The sequence below is a fragment of the Elephas maximus genome, chromosome 6 (assembly GCF_024166365.1).
Source record: "Elephas maximus indicus isolate mEleMax1 chromosome 6, mEleMax1 primary haplotype, whole genome shotgun sequence".
NCBI classification, from domain to species: Eukaryota; Metazoa; Chordata; class Mammalia; order Proboscidea; family Elephantidae; genus Elephas; species Elephas maximus.
In genome coordinates, this window is record NC_064824.1 from 78,204,770 (window position 1) to 78,225,757 (window position 20,988).

General features: G+C 35.8%; 1 protein-coding gene across 1 annotated transcript in view; it reads right to left on the reverse strand.

The window, feature by feature from the left end:
• Positions 1–20,988, reverse strand: part of CWC22 (CWC22 spliceosome associated protein homolog) — a 71,381-nt gene that overhangs the window by 14,208 nt on the left and 36,185 nt on the right. Inside the window, exons 9-14 of the mRNA XM_049887569.1 lie at positions 20,186–20,321; positions 19,712–19,918; positions 19,560–19,622; positions 13,179–13,280; positions 11,857–11,938; positions 3,805–3,865 (exon numbers count right to left, since the gene is read on the reverse strand). Coding sequence (XP_049743526.1) covers positions 3,805–3,865; positions 11,857–11,938; positions 13,179–13,280; positions 19,560–19,622; positions 19,712–19,918; positions 20,186–20,321 — 651 coding nt within the window. The remainder of the gene's footprint in view (positions 1–3,804; positions 3,866–11,856; positions 11,939–13,178; positions 13,281–19,559; positions 19,623–19,711; positions 19,919–20,185; positions 20,322–20,988) is intronic.

A 20,988-nucleotide genomic window follows, 5' to 3' on the forward strand; every position in this document is an offset into this window, starting at 1 on the left:
CTTTGCTCTTCAACACTTTGAAGAGGTCCTTTGCAGCAGATTTGCCCAATGCAATGCGTCTTTTGATTTCTTGACTGCTGCTTCCATGGCTGTTGATTGTGGATCCAAGTAAAATGAAATCCTTGACAACTTCAATCTTTTCTCCATTTATCATGATGTTGCTCATTGGTCCAGTTGTGAGGATTTTTGTTTTCTTTATGTTGAGGTGTAATCCATACTGAAGGCTGTCGTCTTTTATCTTCATTAGTAAGTGCTTTAAGTCCTCTTCACTTTCAGCGAGCAAGGTTGTGTCACCTGCATAACTCAGGTTGTTAATGAGTCTTCCTCCAATCCTGATGCCCCATTCTTCTTCATATGGTCCAGGTTCTCAAGATTATTTGCTCAGCATATGGATTAAATACGTATGGTGAAAGAATACAACCCTGACGCACACCTTTCCTGACTTTAAACCAATTAGTATCCCCTTGTTCTCTCCGAATAACCGCCTCTTGATCTATGTAAAAGTTCCTCAAGAGAACAATTAAGCATTCTGGAATTCCCATTCTTCGCAGCGTTATCCATAGTTTGTTATGATCCACACAGTCGAATGCCTTTGCATAGTCAATAAAACACAGGAAAACATCCTTCTGGTATTCTCTGCTTTCAGCCAGGATCCATCTGACATCAGCAATCACATCCCTGGTTCCACGTCCTCTTCTGAAACCAGCCTGAACTTCTGGCAGTTCCCTGTTGATATACTGCTGCAGCCGTTTTTGAATGATCTTGAGCAAAATTTTGCTTGCGTGTGATATTAATGATATTGTTCTATAATTTCCCCATTTGGTTGGATCACCTTTCTTGGCAATAGGCAAAAATATGGATCTCTTCTAGTCAGTTGGCCAGGAAACTGTCTTCCATATTTCTTGGCATAGACAACTGAGCACCTCCAGCGCTGCATCTGTTTGTCGAAACATCTCAATTGATATTCCATCAATTCCTGGAGCATTGCTTTTCGCCAGTGCCTTCAGGGCAGCTTGGACTTCTTCCTTCAGTACCACCAGTTCCTGATCCTATGCCACCTCTTGAAATGGTTGAACATCGACTAATTCTTTTTGGTATAATGACTGTGCATTCCTTCCATCTTCTTTTGATGCTTCCTGCATCATTTAATATTTTACCCATAGAATCCTTCAGTATTACAACTCGAGGCTTGAATTTTTTCTTCAGTTCTTTCAGCTTGAGAAATGCTGAGCGTGTTCTTCCCTTTTGGTTTTCCATCTCCAGCCCTTTGCACATGTCATTATAATACTTTGTCTTCTCGAGACGCCCTTTGAAATCTTCTGTTCAGTTCTTTTACTTCATCAATTCTTCCTTTTGCTTTAGCTGCTCGACATTTGAGAGCAAGTTTCAGAGTCTCCTCTGACATCCATCTTGGTCTTTTCTTTCTTTCCTGTCTTTTCAATGACCTCTTGCTTTCTTCATGGTTGATGTCCTTGATGTCATTCCACAACTCGTCTGGTCATCGGTGTTCAACGTGTCAAATCTATTCTTCAGATGGTCTCTAAATTCAGGTGGAATGTACTCAAGATCATATTTTCGCTCTCGTGGACGTGCTCTGATTTTCTTCAGTTTCACCTTGAACTTGCATATGAGCAATTGATGGTCTGTTCCACAGTCAGCCCCTGGCCTTGTTCTGACTGATGATATTGAGCTTTTCCATCGTCTCTTTCCACAGACGTAGTCAATTTGATTTCTGTGTGTTCCATCTGGTGAGGTCCATGTGTACAGTCACCGTTTATGTTGGTGAAATAAGGTATTTGCAATGAAGAAGTTGTTGGTCTTGCAAAAGTCTATCATTCGATCTCCGGCAGTGGTTCTATCACCATGGCCATATTTTCCAACTACTGATCCTTCTTCGTTTCCAACTTTCACATTCCAATCACCAGTAATTATCAATGCATCCTGATTCCATGTTCGATCAATTTCAGACTGCAGCAGCTGATAAAAATCTTCTATTTCTTCATCTTTGGCCCTAGTGGTTGGTGCGTTAATTTGAATAACAGTCGAATTAACTGGTCTTTCTTGTAGGCGTATGCATATTATCCTATCACTGACAGCACTGTACTTCAGGATAGATCTTGAAATGTTCTTTTTGACGATGAATGCAACACCATTCCTCTTCGAGTTGTCATTCCCAGCATAGTAGACTATATGATTGTCCGATTCAAAATGGCCAATACCAGTCCATTTCCGCTCATTAATGCCTAGGATATCGATGTTTATGCGTTCCATTTCATTTTTGATGATTTCCAATTTTCCTAGATTGATACTACGTACATTCCAGGGCCCGATTATTAATGGATGTTTGCAGCTGTTTCTTCTCATTCTGAGTCATGCCATATCAGTAAACGAAGGTCCCAAAAGCTTTAGACCATCCACGCCATTAAGGTCGACTCTACTCTGAGGAGGCAGCTCTTCCCCAGTCATCTTTTGAGTGCCTTCCAACCTGGGGGGCTCATCTTCCAGCACTATATCAGACAATGTTCTGTTGCTATTCTTAAGGTTTTCACTGGCTAATGCCTTTCAGAAGTAGACTGCCAGGTCCTTCTTCCTAGTCTGTCTTAGTCTGGGAGCTCAGCTGAAACCTGTCCTCCTTGGGTGACCCTGCTGGTATCTGAATATCTGTGGCATAGCTTCCAGCATCGCAGCAACACACAAGCCCCCACAGTACGACAAACTGACAGATCCTGTGATGTCTGTTACAACTACTCAACTTTGTTGCAGTAATGCGAAAAGAGCCATAGACAATATAAAAACGAATAAATGTGGTTATGTTCCAATAAAATTTTATTTACAAAAATAGGTGGTAAGCCCGGGCCATAGCTTGCTGGCTACTGTATCAGGCCATATTTAAAGTCTTTAAACAAAGGACTCACACCTAACAGCAAGCTTACTCACACAGCCAACAGATCCTTACAGAAGAATTAGAAAACCAACAACCTACAGGAGCTGATTCAGTCAATTCAGCATCTGTGCCGTGTCTACCACGTAAAATGCAAAAAAAAAAAAAGCCCCCAGGCCTTCGTTCAGGTTCCAAGGACCTAAAATCTAAGCAGGGAGCAGTATATATAAGAAAACAATTAGAAAAAAAGACAGTCTATTTAACCTGGTCTATATTTTCCCTGGCATTAGGGTTCTACAATACTTTGAACAGTATAATATACTGAGTTTTAAGACTGAACACTATGGGGCTAAGAGTGACCATGTATACTTTATGGATCATTGACTGTCTGACACCTCACAGAATGCCTGACACGTAGAATATGGTGAACACATTTTTGTTGAATAAATGAACAAATAAGAGAAATAATATAGATTCTTTCACATCCAATTAGAGCAATGAAACAATATGTGCCATGATTGTCATAATTTCTACCACAAAAGCATGCTTTAGTGCATAATGAAAATGGACCAGGTAATTTATTAAAGAGCAAATTAACTGTATTTAAGCCACAATTCAATTTACAGGCAACCACTCAGAAATTCTATGTAAAGTGTGGTGGTTTGGAGAGTGCTCCTCCTCTTCCCATGTCCTGTCCAAGCAGCCAGGTTAATTTACTGGAACAAGTAGCATACAAAACACTACAGGACTTTTAAGTTTTGAGTTATTTAAAAATCTTAGAAAACTTGTATTTTTAAAATGTATACTGGATATATTTAGTACTGAGCTATTGTTTCAATTCACTTGCTATACCTAATTTTTAACTGTCTTAAGCATTTTTTATAACAAATATATATATTTTTAATTAAAAAGTACTAACGTACTGTTTGACTTTCAGGAAACTCCATTTTCAGCAGTTTGTGAGCACATTCTTCAAAATCTAAACTGTGAAGATAAAATGACCAAAATAGTTAGGATAATAGCTTGCTGCTTAACTGTAGCACTCTTTTATACACAAAAATCTTTTGAATAATCTTTATGTATAATTTCACATTATATACTGTATACAAAGAAAAACATACTTCTTAACTCTCAGAATACAGGTAACAAAAATATAACAATGTTCACTGAAATTAAAATAGTGTAGAAACTCCTTTAACCTCCCCTGAAACAATTTGGCAAATTCACTTGTGTCAAGTGGTGTACAGAGGATCCTGAACACCCCTGGCTGGTAGCCTACTTTCTACTAATATACCGCACTTCTCCCTGCAACTGAACTGCAGGCTTATCAACAGGTAATTGTATGTGTTCCCAAATTTGCATGTGCTGGCTGTTTTTATTAGAATTGAGTATTTTAACTAAATGTGAAACCAGAAAAAAGTGCTTTTACAAGACTGGAAAAAAAAAAAAAACTATAAAAATGTAAAAGGATTCTGAACCCAGATTACTCTGCAAGTGTCCTTATGATCTAATTTCACTTTAAAGAAACTGATTTTACAAATTGTAGGCTATTGGACATGGTTTATAAAAAAAAAAGATAACATGAAACTTCTGACTAACAACGAATACTCAAAGGAAGGGCCTGGACTCTCTATCAAAAGACTGGTGAATGAACATGTATTATGTGAGACTGGACCCCTAACTCACATCATACACAAAAATCAACTCAAAATGGATCAAAGACCTAAATGTGAGAAAGCCATAAAATTTTTAGAAGAAAACACAGACACGTTTGTGACGCTGGATTAGGCAATGGTTTCTTTAAGTAGAACACGAAAAGCATAAGAAACAACAACAAAAACAAAACAGCTATGCTTCAAAGAAAAAAGAAAGTGAAAAGCTAATACAGAGAATGGGAGACGATGTTTACAAATGACATATTTGATAAGGGACTAGTATCTACAATATATTTAAAAAACAAAAACCTCTCACTTACAACTTAATAAAAGGACAATTAAAAATGGGCAAAGGATTTGAATAGACATTTCTCCAGATGAGATATGCAAATGCCCATAAGCACATGCCACAATGCAGAATATCATTTGTCATCAGGGAAATGCAAATCAAAACCACAATGAGATACCACCTCACACTCACTAGCATGGCCGTAACTGAATAACAAGTCTTGGTGAGAATGTGGAGAGATTGGAACCCTCTTATGTTTCTGGTGGGTAAAGTAAAATGGTATAGCCACTTTAGAAAACAACTGGGAGATCCTCAAAGAGTTAAACGTAGAGTTAGTATATGGTTCAGCAATTCCAATCCCAGGTATATAACCAAGAGAAGTGAAAACACACGTTCACACAAAAACTTGTATAAAAATATTCAAAGCAACATTTTTCGTAATAGTCAAAAAGTGGAACTGACCCAAATGGTCACCATCTGATGAATGGATAAATAAAACGTGGTATGTACACACAATGGGCTATCATTCAACTATAGAAAGGAATGAAGCACTGATAAATGCTACAACATGGCTAAGAAGCCAAACAGAAAAGGCCACATATAGTTATGATTCCATTTACATAAAATATCTAGACAGGCAAATCCAAAGACAGGCAGTAAATTAGGGGAAATGGAGAATGACTGCTAATGAGCATAAAGGTTTAGTTTGGGAGTGATGACAGTGTTCTGGAATTAGACGGTGGTAGCGCACAACTTTGTGAATATACTAAAAACCACTGAATTGTATACTTTAAAGGGTGAATTTTATGGTATGTGAATTATATCTCAATTTTCAAAAAGACAAAAAGACGAAAAAAAGAAATGAAACACATGCATAGATTTTTATTATTCCCCCAATCAGCCAACCTCCGTTCATTACAAGTCAGACATAGGGCTTCAGCTGCATGATTTCATTTCAAGGTGACAAAACAAGAAAATAGGTAAGTGTAAAAGCTTCTCTCATTTCTGCAATCATATTATGATGATCAAATGTTCTTCTTTAGTCAGCCCTAAATTGATCACCAAAGTGCCACTGTATTAAATGTTAGCGTTAGCAATATATTTTCCCTCAAACATTGGAGAATCTTAACTACACGTAAAGAATTTATTAACTGTTGTGATTTGATAATCCAATAATACAGGACAAATCTAAGTACTCCAACTCTGGGAAACCAATCAGGTCCCACGGCACAGATTTCAAGGAGAGCCATCCAATGCTCAAGGTTTTTCCTGAAAGCCAGCTGCCCTGTTCTATATCCAAAAAAGTCTCACTAAACCAAGCGCTGACATTTGTTAAATACATCTAAGGATGACAAAAAAAAAAAAAAAAAAAAAACAGTAACTACATTCAAAAACTTAGATAAAACAACAGGTAGGATGCTTAACAATGAAGACTAAGAGAAATAAAAGTTTTTAAAATATAAATATTTTATCCAGCTAAAGTTTTTAAGAAATGTATTTTTTATTCATCAGTCATAAATGCACATCTAATGCAGTAACAATTACTATAGGTAAAACACCCTATAGGATACCATCCTGATTTAAGTTTATACATAATTAGGATTTCAGAGGTAGAGATAATATGACCCAACCCTCTCATTTTTTTTTTTAAATTGTACTTTAGATGAAGGTTTACAGAACAAACCAGATTTTCATTAAACAGTTAGTACACATATTGTTTTGTGACATTGGCTGCTAACCCTACGACATGTCAATACTCTTCCTTCTCGACCTTGGGTTCCCTATCACCAGTTTTCCTGTCCCATCCTGCCTTCCAGTCTTGCCTCTGGACTAGTGTGCCCGTTTAGTCTCATTTTGTTTTACGGGCCGGTCTAATCTTTGGCTGATGGGTGAACCTCAGGAGTGACTTCATTACTGAGCCAAAAGGTTGTCCGGGGGCCATACTCTCAGGGTTTCTCCAGTCTCTGTTAGGCCAGTAAACCTGATCTTATTTTGTGAATTAGAATTTGGTTCTACATTTTTTTCCAGCTCTGTCCGGGACCTTCTATTGTGATCCCTGTCAGAGCAGTCAGTGGTGGTAGATGGGCACCATCTAGTTGTACTGGACTCAGTCTGGTGGCGACTGTAGTAGCTGTGATCCATTAGTCCTTTGGACTAAGCCTTCCTTTGTATCTTTAGTTTTCTTCATTCTCCCTTGCTCCCAAAGGGGTGAGACCAATGGAGTATCTTAGACAGCTGCTCGCAGGCTTTTAAGCCCCTGACACTACTCACCAAAGTAGAACTCAGAACATTTTCTTTATAAACTATGTTATGCCAATTCAGCTACATGTTTCCCGAGACCATGGTCCCCACAGCCCTCAGCCCAGAAATTCCCAACCCTCTCATTTTTATTGATGAGGAAAATGAGACTCAGAGGCATTTGTATGACTTGCTCTAGGCCACACAGGAATACTTATACTTCCTCATCCAACATTTCATAAGAAAAGGCTTTAATTAACATTTAACTTGAACAATGGTTTCTTGAAATACATTATATGTTGACAGAAACTACAAAAAGTCCTAATTAAAATTAAAACCAAAATAGGAGCCGAACACAGGTCAAGTTTCTCAGGCTTACCTTAAAATCTCAGCTTCAAAGATTTAATGATATATTCTATCATATAGTAACTCTTACTTTTACTAGGTATTGAAAATTATTTAAAATTTTACTACACTATTAAGTATTTCCACTTCCCTGATACAAATCAAAGATGCTATAGGAGCCCGGCAAGACACCTAGTGCTCAATCACCATTTTTACAAGTTACCTTGGCTCACACCTAAACACAGGGCTTCTACATTTTCTAAGAATGAAATACGATATTAAAATAACCAAAATGACTTGTCAGAAAAAATAAATTGCTTTTCACAATGTTCAAATGAATTGAATTAAAACTATCTTCAACATACTTCATCTAAGAGAATTATCAATCTCAATGTGAACCTGATTCAGGAAAAACGCTAATATATTTGTACCTTTTGTACAATATTCAAACTTCCATTCTTTTGATAACACCAGTATAAAATCATCATTCACTAAACTATTAATGACCATGAATTTAGTTTTATAGCTCATCTGTATTCTTCAGCTCCTATTACTTATTAAGTTTCATAAGCATACCAGGTATTAATTCAGGATGGTACAGGGCAATGGAACAAAAAAACTAAGATTAAAAATAGAAACCTGTCAGGAAAGAGCTTTTGTAACACGTAACATTAAATAATATCTAGTACTAAGATTAAATTATTAAAGAATAGTTTATTATTAAAAGTTTATTCTTAAAAATTGTTATAGTTTATACTTCACTTTATTAAAGTATAGTTAAGAAACTTCAATAATTTACCAATATCAAAGAGAGTATTAAGGAGCCCTAGTGGTACAATGGTTAAGCGCTCAGCTGCTAACCAAAAGTTCAGAAGTTACAATCCACTCAGTGTTCTGAGGAGAAAAGACCTGGTGATCTGCTCCCATAAAGATTACAGTTTAGGTTTAGGAAAGCCTATGGGGCAGTTCTACTTGACCATACAGGATCACCATGAGTAGGAATTGACTTGATTGCACACAACAACAATGCCACCACCAGAGAGGGTAAAGGAAGACTTCACTTTTTCTTTTCTGGCTCTCTCTCTTTTCAAAACAGAATTAAAAAACCCATTACCGTCAAGTCAATTCCGACTCATAGCGACTTAGTAGTCAGGAAAAACCCTGAAATTTCTGAAAAAATCAGTCAGGTAGTTGATGTAGAAATTTGTCAAGTTTTATGGTTTTCCTCTCTCTAATAAGTGAAATGTCATGAAGAAGGTTAGTTGTGTGACAGTATATTTTTCCTATTTCTGTTATATTTTAAAAATATTTGGTGATTCCCTACACCACAATCATTTCAAAGTTTCACAAACTGTAAATGTTAAATGAATTAAAATTACCTAATATGTCAATTCTTATTTTAGGGTGTTAAACCAAAATGAATTCTAGGTTTAACACAAATGGTGGCTGAGGGAAGGGTAAAGAAAAAAAGAACACATTTACTAAATTACCATCTTCTCTACTTGACGCCAGTTTTCAAGCTGTGGTGGCAAACAGTTCTGTTGAAATCTCCAATCTCAAAAACTTTAAATTGGTGAGAGCATAGTAGTCCCTCTGATGCTACAGCTTCAATAATGTAAATTAAGACGGAAACATCATTTAAAAGAACAAACAGGAATGCACTGTTTATAGCAACAAAGCCAATTCTGTAGTTTTACACTGTGAAAATAAAAAAGGGTCATTTAAGGAGCCTTAAGAAAGGAAGCCCTGGTGGCGTAGTGGTTAAGTGCTATGGCTGCTAACCAAAGGGTCGGCAGTTCGAATCCTCCAGGCGCTCCTTGGAAACCCTATGGGGCAGTTCTACTCTGTCCTATAGAGTCGCTGTGAGTTGGAATTGACTTGACGGTACTGGGTTTGGTTTCTGGGTTTTAACAGTAAGAAGAAGATAAGAGTATTAGTGACATCAGTCAATGGCTCTAAAAGGAAAGAAATTAAAACAAAATAAAATCCCCACATAGTTCAACTGCCAGAATTAATTTTGCTCTCAAGATTTCTAAAAGTGAAATTATATATAGTCATCTGACTTTATGATTAGGTTCCATTCTTGATTTCTAGCCTGATTATACTAAAACAAGGAGCCTGGGAAATGCAGTGGTTGAGCATCTGGCTGCTAACCAAAAGGTTGGCGGTTTGAACCCACAGCCACTCTGCATGAGAAAGATGTGGCACTCTGCTTCAGTAAAGATTACAGCTTGGAAACTGTATGGGGAATTTCTACTCTGCCCTTAGAGGGTCACTATGAGTTGGAGTCGATTCAGTGACAATAGGTTTGGATTTTTGGTTTATACTACAAATAGGAGATTTTTAGGAAAAAAAAAAAAAAGGCATTAAAAAACCTATAATTCAACTTTTCCTCAAGACAACCATGTTGGTATGTTATTCCTCCTAGAATTTACTTACCTATTTATACAATAAGAAACCCCAGTGGCACAGTGGTTAAGTGCTCGGCTGCTAACCAAAAGGTCAGCAGTTCAAACCAACTAGCAGCTCTACAAGAGAAAGATGTGGAAGTCTGCTTCTGTAAAGATTTACAACCTTGGGAACCCCATGGGGCAGTTCTACTCTGTCCTACAGGGTAGCTATGTGTCAGAATCGACTTGATGGCAATGGGTTTATTTTTGGTTTTATTTATACAATTAAGATAATACTATAGGCACAGCTCTATATGGTACTTTTTTCCCTACCTAATATTTTATCAGACCACTTGCTCAAATCAGTAACAATCTCCATTAATCTCATTTTCAATGGTGGCATAAAATGGGTATTTCTCAAATTTTTTTTTTTTTTAGTGTCAATTTTGCATATAATTCTCAGTCAATAGTTATTTCTTTAGAAAATACAATAATGAAGGAAAAAAAGAGTCAGATAGCATGGATATGTAAAGCCCCTGATTCAGGTTACAAAATTGCTTTCCATGAGAAGTCTACCAATTTAAATTCCCACCAATAATTATTTAGGTATATCTCACAGTATCATCATTATTATTGACTACTGTTGCTTTAAAAACCAAAAAAAAAAAAGTAAACCACTTCGGTAATTTTAACGAACAAATAATGGCACTTCTTTGTCTAGAGTAATACTGTTTGCTAACTAACATTTTTCATTAAGTTTTATAATTCAATTATATAATCTTCCATTCCTGTCCTTTAAACATCTTTCCATTGAGGTCTTTGTTTCTTTTCTATAAACTTGCAAAATTTTTTAAGTATAGAAATACTTTATCAAGTATAAAATTGTTTTTTTAACAAATAACACATAAGGTAGTTGGTTATTACTACTAGGATTGGTGTCGTTATATAATAGCGGCTGTCACTTATCTCTTAACACTTTAATTTTTCATGTTTTTTGTCTGATTTGAAATTGACAAGATTAGGTCAATTAAAAAAAGTTTTATTTTAAATAATATTCAAAGAACTTCACTAGAACTCTTCAAAGTTAATAGCAGTTTTAAAACACTGAATCTGCCATTCACAAGTAATTATTTTTGGGTGTATTAAAAAAAGGACAAATTAAAGGCTAAACTCTATTTGAAAATACATTAATAAAACAAATTCTCATCTTCCACTTTAGGTTTGTATGAAAAAAATAAATAGTTTTCTCTTTCATGTGAAAGATAAATAGCTACGAAAAAACCCAAAACATTTCCAACCAGTGTTTTGCTGTTTAACATTCCTCTACTTGAAGATTAATCTAAAGCCAAAAAATTTTCAGACAGAATGAAAACAAGATGACTCTTACTTATGAATCATCGTTGCTATTACATCATACTAAATGGAAATATACAAAACCTAGTAACTGGGAAAACATCCCTCCTCCAGTATAAAATGTAAACACTGTGCCCACTAACTCAGTAACTTGATTCTCACACAAAGTATCAGCTGCATTAAGCATTTAATATTCTCATTTATTTTTCTTTAAAAACAAACTCACAGGCTTCAAAGGGAATAGGTTTTGTTTTCATGATATCATAATAGTTCTTACGTAACATTACTTCAAAGGTTTCTCAAAACCTTTAATTCCTATTTTTATTTATATTCATTTCCACCTGCATAGCACATCAGTAACCAACAGTTATTTTAACATTACTTCTCTGCTTAGAACTTGAATTAGGAAAAATAACATTATATTTCTACTATACAATTAAATACTATGCTAGCTCTATAACAAACTATAAGAAACGACAGAGCTAAAAATGTTTAATTATTGTAACCTTCCAAGTAAGTAAAAAAAATTTGTTCTTGCAGTAAATAATCTAGAGGAGGAGTCTATGGATGAGCTTAGTTTGGGATGGGGGTAAAATATCAGGTAGCCTGAGAATCTATGTACTGTTTAGTTTTTCTGTCAGATTCTAAAATGTATTCTTGATCCACCTGACAATAAAGGCAATCTACCAAACTATCATATCTTACCTTGACTGAATAGCAAGGTAAATCGTGCGACGAAATGAGACCAGATTAATTTCTGTTTTGTCGTGAATAGTAACTTTTTGTCCTGGAAAAGATTAAACATAACAAAATTAAGAAACTAAAAAAATAAATGTGAAGAGTTAAAAATGTATTTCTGAATATTTTTTTTTCATAAAATTATTTAGGATCTCTCAGTTTAATGGTTCTCTTTTCTATTGTGTGGATTAAGTATAGAATTTGAAGTAACTACTTCAAGTTTTTAGTCAAATCTTAATATTTTAATAAGTTTTGTTTATTCAAAGAAGTCTACAGTAGAACCAAACCAGGAAAAAAATTTTTTTTTTTTTGGTGTCACCTGCTCATTTAGAGCCCATAAAATACTGCACTCATGCTGATGTTTGGTAAAATATTTCAAGGGTTACAAACAATCTCTTGATTGTCTGAAATTCACTTTCAGAGAACACTGGCTCATCGTGACAGGTTGGACAGGTCCAATATAAATACATTTGTCAAAATTTCCTTTTGTATAATGCATGAAAACTGCCCTTATATTTAATAGTATTTATTTTGAATAGTATTTCCACATAAAATAAATTCTAAAATAAAATTTAGCACACAGATAGTTAGAAGATGTTTGAAATAAAGATGGTATTACTTAAACTTATTTTTATAAATGTTACAGAAAAGTCATTATACTCTAAGACAGAACTAAAATACATACGCCCTAAAAGGGAAAAACATACTTTTAATGTTTTCAAATATCTAATACATGTATTACAAAGTAAAGTTCTTAGCTTATTTTTCTGTAAAATAATGTAACCAAAGCTGAAGAGAACATCAAGCCTGCTTTTGTACAAAATACAGCTTTTGGCCTCCCCACTCTATTTTGCCATAATGAATAGCAAATATTTAGTCATCCTCATCTGTCACATTTTTGCCAGGGTTACATAAATCACATGTACTCAACATGGATGTACCTTTTTCATGGGTTATAATATAATCAAAGGCATAAAAGACCAAATAGAAATTACACTGATGTTAAAAATGAATTTGCTTATTTAGTACTTTTAGAACAGGATTTCTCAAACTTGGTAATACATTTTGGGCTGAGTAATTCTTTGTTGTAGGTCGCAGTCTTGTGACTTGTAACACGTTTGATGGCATCCTTACCATTTACCCTCCAGATGCCAGTAGCATTCCCCTACAGTTTAGACAACCAAAAATGTCTCCAGTAGTTGCTAAATGTCTACTGAGAACTACTGTTTAGAGGATAACATCAGAATTAGACTGTTTTACAGTCTTATTTGAATCAGCTGCACCTTTACCTTCTTCATCTTCTTCTCCCTCTTCATCCTCTTCTTCCTCCTCCTCACTACTTCCAACATCTCGGTCTGTGTTTGAGTCACTGTCTCCTTCATCGAGAATTTCTTTAGGAACAAAATTAAGGTAAAATTAATTAGCAAGTTATACACATGTATTTCATTCTGAGACGATAATTCTCAGTTGACGGAAATCCACAGCGATGTAACACTTTACCAAACAAAAAAGGATCATCACCCAGGCCTTGTGTTATTGTCTTGGTAATCAGAAAGCACTACAACTGATTTGACTAGAGAGAGCATATGTATCATTCTTCTGCCACAGAAAAAGTGGCTATGAAACAAAGAGGTGATGAGAAATAGAAGTAAATTTTCCAAAAGAGGAAGAACACTGGAAAAATAAATTAGGAATGGAAACAGCATATTGGAGCGAAATATCGTAATTTCTTCATAATTAGAATGAATTCTACAAGGCTAAGGCTAGATACAGAAAACAAAAATTTAGGTTAAGAATGTACTTTGATATACAAACAAGAGAGGACATAACTGCATAATTTAGTGCTCTCTTTAAATAAGTAATGAGATTTTTATTAGAATATATACCCATTAAATTGAACATTATAGGTTGTGGAGAGATTGGAACACTTATACACTGCTGGTGGGAATGTAAAATGGTACAACCACTTTGAAAATCGACTTGGCACTTCCTTAAAAAGCTAGAAATAGAACCACTACTTGATCCAGCAATCCCACTCCTCGGAATATATCCTAGAGAAATAAGAGCCGTCATACGACTAGACATATGCACACCCATGTTCACTGCAGCACTGTTCACAACAGCAAAAAGATGGAAACAACCTACATGCCCATCAACAGATGAATGGATAAACAAATTATAGTATGTATGCACAATGGAATACTATACAACGATAAAGCACAACTAATCCACGAAGCATCTCAAAACATGGATGACTCTGGAAGGCATTATGCTGAATGAAATTAGTCACAAAAGGACAGATATTGTATGAGACCACTATTATAATAATTCAAGAGAAGGTTTAAACACAGAGGAAAACATTCTTTGATTGTTACGAGGATGGGGAGGGAGGGAGAGGGGAATTCACTAACTAGGTAGTAGACAACATACAACACAAGGGGGAGTCAGCACAACTGGACTAAATCAAAGGCTAAGAAGTTTCCTGAATACAACCAAACATTTCGAGGGACAGAGCAGCAGGGGCTGTGGTCCGGGGACCATGGTTTCGGGGGGAATTTATGCCAATTGGCATATCAAAGTTTATTAAGAAAGTGTTCTGCATCCCATTTTGGTGAGTGGTGTTTCGGGTCTTAAAAGCTTGTAAGTGGCCATAAGTGGTCCCAACCCACGAGGAGCAAAAGAGAATGAAGAACGCCAAAGACGCAAGGAAAATATTAGGCCAAGACACAAAAGGGCCACATAAACCAGGGACTATGCCAGCCTAGACCAGAAGAACTAGATGATGCCTGGCTACCACCAATGACAGCCCTGAGAGGGGACACAACAGACAGTCCCTGATGGAGCAGGAGGAAAGTGTGGTGCAGAATTCAAATTCACATAAAAAGACCATACTTAATGGTCTGACTGAGACTAGAGGAACCCTCGAAGACATGGCCCCCGGACTCTCTGTTAACTCAGAACTAAAATCATCCCCGAAGCCAACTCTTCAAAGATTAGAATGGATTATAAAACACAAAATAATACTGGTGAAGAGTGTGCTTCTTAGTTCAAGCAGATACATGAGACTAAATGAGTGGGAGGCAAGATGAGAAGGCAGAAAAGGACAGAAGCTGGTTGGATGGACACAAGAAACCCAGGGCGGAAAGGGAGAGGGTGCTGTCACATTATGGAGATTGCAACTAGTGTCACATAACAATATGTGTATAAATTTTTGTATGAGAAATTAACTTGAGCTGTAAACTTTCACCCAAAGCACAAAAAATTTTTTAAAAAGGTAATAAAGATAAAAAATTGAACATTACAATCAATTCAGTCTTTTCATATGTAAATAACTGACGTTTAAAAACCTTTAAGAAAATTGGCAAGATGTACAACTTTATTGGATTATCATTTCTTAAATAAAGCTTACCTTTAGAAATTGATGAAAATAAGTGATATAAACAAGGGACTGACTACTTAAGGTCAGTTATCATATTAGTAAACAAATAACAAAAACTAAAATTATATTCTACATCATGGTGTGTGCTCTATTAGCCTGATAATCTCATAAACCAGGCCAACACTTCACTTTGGCATTTCTATCAGAAGCAGGGAGCTTTTAATACAAAGTTTTGGGAGCCAATTAATTTTTAGGAAAATTCCATTTTCTTTCAAGTTAACCTAAGTAATATAAATCACAAGCCACACATAATTAATGTTAGGAGAAAACCTGATACTATAACGAACAAATCATTTTACAAAAATGCAGAGTTTTCATTCAGGCCTTATCTGATACACAAATTTCTTCAAGAATATTTCTAACAGGCATCTGGGGTCTTAAATACTAGCAAATGCCCATCTAAGATGCATAAATTGGTATCAACCCACCTGGAGCAAAGGAGAATGAAGAACACCAAAAACACAAGGTAAATATGAGCCCAAGAGACAGAAAGGGCCACATAAACCAGAGACTCCATCAGCCTGAGACCGGAAGAACTAGATGGTGCCCAACTACAACTGATGACTGCCCTGACAGGGAACACAACAGAGAATCCCTGATGGAGGAGAACAGTGGGATGCAAATCTTAAATTCTCATAAAAAGACCAGGCTTAATGGTCTGACTGAGACCAGAGGGACCCTGACGGTCATTGTCCCCGGACCCTTTGATAGCTCAAGATTGGAACCATTCCCAAAAGCAACTCTACAGACAGGGATTGGCCTGGACTATAAGATAGACAATGATGCTGGTGAGGAGTGAACTTCAAGGCTCAAGCAGACACATAAGACTATGTGGGCGACTCCCGTCTGGTGGCAAGATGAGAAGGAAGGAGGGGAGAGGAGCGGGTTTAATGGACACGGGGAAAACAGGGTGGAGAGGGAGGAATATGCTGTCTCATTAAGGGGAGCACAGCTGTGAATGCACCGCTGGGTGTGTATTGCTTTTTGTAAACTTCCACCTAAAGCACAATAAATTAAAAAAAAAAAAAAAAGAATATTTCTAACAAGTGTGACTTCAAGAAGCAATGTGTAGTATCTAGTGTATCACTCTACATTCTGGCACTTTTAAAAGGAGGAAACTAGTTAGTATTCAATAGAAGGAAGAGAGGCACTCCTGCTGTTTTCCCAAATGCTGTAAGACCCAAAACACAAGTACACCTAGGTCACTCTAAGGTGCTAATTACTAAAGCTGTGCTCGTTTCCTGCTGTGGCCATATTTTTACGACAGCTCTGGAACAACATTTTATGAAGGAAGGAAGGTCAAATGAATTATCTAATTGTTTATATCACCCTCTCATCTTTCTACTTTAGAATGTACTTACTGGAATCCCTGAGGCAATGACAACTGGATTTTATTAACTGACGGAATGAAGTGGTGGTTTTCAAAGTATGGTCTATGAACTCCTGAGGTAAGGTTAGGTATCTGTGAGGTCAAAACTGTTTTCATAATAGTATCAAGATATTATTGACTTTTTCACCATGCTGACACCTGCACTGATGGTTCAAAAGCAATAGGGGTTACAACTACTGCAACCCAGTCCAAGTCAATGCACCAAACTGCACTCAGTCACTGGATTCTTTACTGCCACATTCTTGCAACAGGAAAAAAAAACGGTAGTTTCATTTAAAACTGTCATTGGCGAAGACGTAAAACTAATTTTATTAAATTGCAGCCCTTGAGTTGCCTTTATAATATTCTGAGTGACAAAATATGAAGTGCACATACAGCACTTCTGTTAAAGACAGATGTATAATGGTGACATTCGTCTCAAGGAAAAGCACTCGTGTGGCTGTGTTTCAAGACGAATTAGCTGTTTTTTAATTTTTTACTTGGAAGACTGGGTGACAAACTAGTTACTAGGTATTTGACAGACATCTTCTCAAATATAAACAAAGAGAGCCTATCACTTCAAGGAAAACAATTAACAGTATTTGCCACCATGATAAAATTTTCAAGAGAGAATTACAATTTTGCAAAACTTGTATCCATCAATGTAAGTTTGTCAGTTTCCCAATATCTAAGGCTTTTCTGAAGAGGCCTAGTAGTAGTCCAAACGAATGTGATTTTTTTGTTATTATAGAAACATGTTAACATTTGAAAGATACACATAACTCAGTGTTCAGTAATTTCCAAAAGACCCAATGCAACATGTTACAAACTCATGGATGGGTAAGACATCCACTCAAAGAGGCAGACCAAGGAAATTTCATGTAACAGAGTAGGAAAAGTTCAAGGACAGTGTTTCAGCTTTAATAGCAATTAATCTTTAAGAAACTACCAGCTGTTAAATACTGCCACAGTATCAAGGAAGACTAAGTAGTCCTGGTGGCACAGTGGTTAAATGCTCGGCTGCTAACCGAAAGGTTGGTGGTAAAAAACCCACCAGCTGCTCTGCAGGAGAAAGACGCGGCAATTGGCTTCTGTAAAAATGCACTGCCTTAGACACCTATAGGGTGGTTCTACTCTGTCCTACAGGGTTGCTATGGCTTGGAATTGACTTGAGGGCAGTAGGTTTGGGTGAGTATCAAGGAAGAATATACACAATTATCTGAAAAGGCTATTAAAATGGTCCTCACTTTTCCAACTACATATCTGTGTGAGGCTAAATTTTTTCAAATACTTCCATCAAAACAATATATTACAACTGAATGCAGAAGCAGATATGAAAATCCAGTTGTTTTCTATATAGCCAGACATTAACCAGATTTGCAGTACTATAAAACATGCCATTCTTCTCACTAAATTTTTGTTTTGTAAGTTATTTTTCATAAAAATATGCAATTTATGTTAACATATAATTGGTTTACTATCATTTTTAAACGAATTAATAAATTTTAAAAAAATTCTCAGTTTTAATTCCTAACAAAGTAAATGTCAATGGGTATAACCCACATAAACAAAAGCTAAGTTTTAAGAGTGTAAAGAAATCGTGAGGCCAGGCTTTAAGAACTGCTATAATATAAAAAAAAAAAAAAAAAAAATTTTTTTTTTTTTATAATAAAGGAAAGGGCTACTTTCCAGGTATTGGCCAACTGCCGAGACCACAGAGAAATGGATGGGGAACGCCTGAGTGTTTTTTTAAAAAAAAAAGGTTACAGTAGGTTTAAGATGAATTCCACAGAACTATTTGGCAGCTTTTGGAGAGACTAAAGAAAAAGGTTAGTAAGAAAAGCCAATATGGGCCTAAGGAGTTCTCAGTGTTTGAAAACTAAATTATAACATAAAAAGAAATCTAGCAGTTGTAGATAAACAGCCCAAGGAAATTAACATAAAAAATGAGAAACCTTTTGTACCAGGTTTGTAGAACGATAACATATAGAAATGAAGACCTTCTTACACCTTTACCTTCCACTTCAATATTCCACTCTTAAGCATGACTAAAGCATGGAATACAGGAAATAAATAAAATATTCAAGTGTAATCACAACTCAAGGAAAATGAACCAATAATATTACTATATAAGTAGCCCTGAATGGTAGATTTACAAAGAAAAAGGATACAAATCTGAAAATAATAATAGCTATCACTGCCTGAACGTTAACTCTGATAATACAAAGAACTTTATTTCATCTAGCGTTATACAAACTAGTAATATTTATCCTTACATCAAACAACTTGCCCCAGGTCACCAAGCTAGCAATGCAAAGACAAAATAAAAGTCAAAGTTTAACCAAAGCTAGTGCTTATAACATATAAATGATGTATAAATGGTAATAGTTACCAATTTACCATTTATTAGGCATCGATACTATATCCAGCACTGTGACTGCTGTTATCAAAAGGAATGAGGGATAGTTATCCACTGCCTTCAAGAAATAATAAAGCACAGCATTTAACTGAATATAAAGCTAGGTGGCAGAGACTGTAAGTGGTAGAGAGATTTAATAAAGGGCTTGGGAAATCTATGACTATTTCTTGAGAGGTGAGAATTAAAGGTTATAGACAATTTAAATGGAGGGAAAGAAAAAAGGGACAGTGAGATAAATAATTCAAAAAGAAGTACTACCATGGGTGAGCATAAAAAGAAAAATAATGCATAGGAAACAGTGAAGAGAATGGCTTCACAAGAACAAAGGTTTCTTTGTGCGGGGATCACTGATCTATAAATACTCCCTTTCTATCAGTATTTAGGTAATTACCTAAACTGCTTCTATTCATCCAAAATAAATTCTGTAAAAAAATTCTACATACCCTTCTTAATGGCTCTGTATTTCTCTTCGTTCTCCATAAAATTAGGATCCATCTTGAAAACATCTTAAAAAAAAGCAAAAACGAAGGAAGTGTTTATCTTCTATATTTACATTTATTGGTGACCCACTCCCCCAGCCCTGCCCCAGACTAACTAAGAACATCTTCAGGATTATAGTCATCCTCCAGGGGGAGCATATGCGTGAACTGATCATCTTCTTCCACGAGGTCAAGTCCTTCTAGGATAACTGGGTGATCCTTGAATCCATCCTTCCGTACTGCAAACATCACTTCAATCATATACTGAACTCTTTTGTCAATTTCAGACTCATGGAGAATGTTTCGAAGGCGTTCAAATATAGCTAAAGTAAACAGAAAGAAAAGACAATAAGATAAACCCATAACCCACTGCCATTGAGTTGATTCCGACTCATAGCAACCGTACAGCACAGAGTAGAACTGCCCCGTAGAGTTTCCAAGGAGCGCCTGGTGGATTCAAATTGCCAACCTTTTGGTTAGCAGCTGTAGCTCTTAACCACTATACCACTAGGGTTTCCAGACAATAAAATAGGCAGTGAATATTATAATGCTCAAATAAGAGCTCACTATCACAGCAAGAATACACTTACCATTAATTCCTCTTGGTGATACTTCTGTTAATTTGAGACCACATTCCTTGAGAAAACCAATAGCTACTTCAACACTATCATCTGTAGGTCTTTCCAGGAGCAAAGTGAGCATCTCCAAGCATAGAACTTCATGTGCCTTGAATAGAATGTAGTCATTTGGAAGAGAAAAAACATTTTTAGACATAATAACTCACTGTTGATAGAAAATTTAAAAATTAGTAAATCTGTGTATTGCAACATTAATATTACATAAATGATGGTCAAAGTTTTATAACATACACAGTAATACTCCAAATATGGGGTACAGCTTTTCTTTCACTTTCATTATCTATCTGTTAAGAACTCCCAGATGACTATCCCAAGAATTTCCTTTTCATATTGAGCATAATACAAAAAATACATTTTTTTGAGGGGAGGGGTCAAACAGTCTTACATAAGTGATAAGAAAATTCTGTCCCATTCTACAGGAAGAAGAAGCAAAATATTTATCATTTTAACTACTTTGTGACAATGTCAAAAATATTTCCAATACAAGTATAATGTGTAACTGAAAACTGCTGTAGCACGTGAAACTACGTTCCCACGTTCCTCACTGGAAGAGTGTGTGAACTTACTAGGTTAAAACCCAAAGATTTCTGTAAGAGTGACCATTTAAAAGAATTTCATGTAGGAAAGAATTAAAAATTTTATTTAATGCCACAAAAATAAGATTAAGCGTGGCTTCAAAATTCTTCCACCGATAACAGATACTATATTTAAAATGATAATACGTACCTGATGGAAACCTTTGAGAATGAACGAGT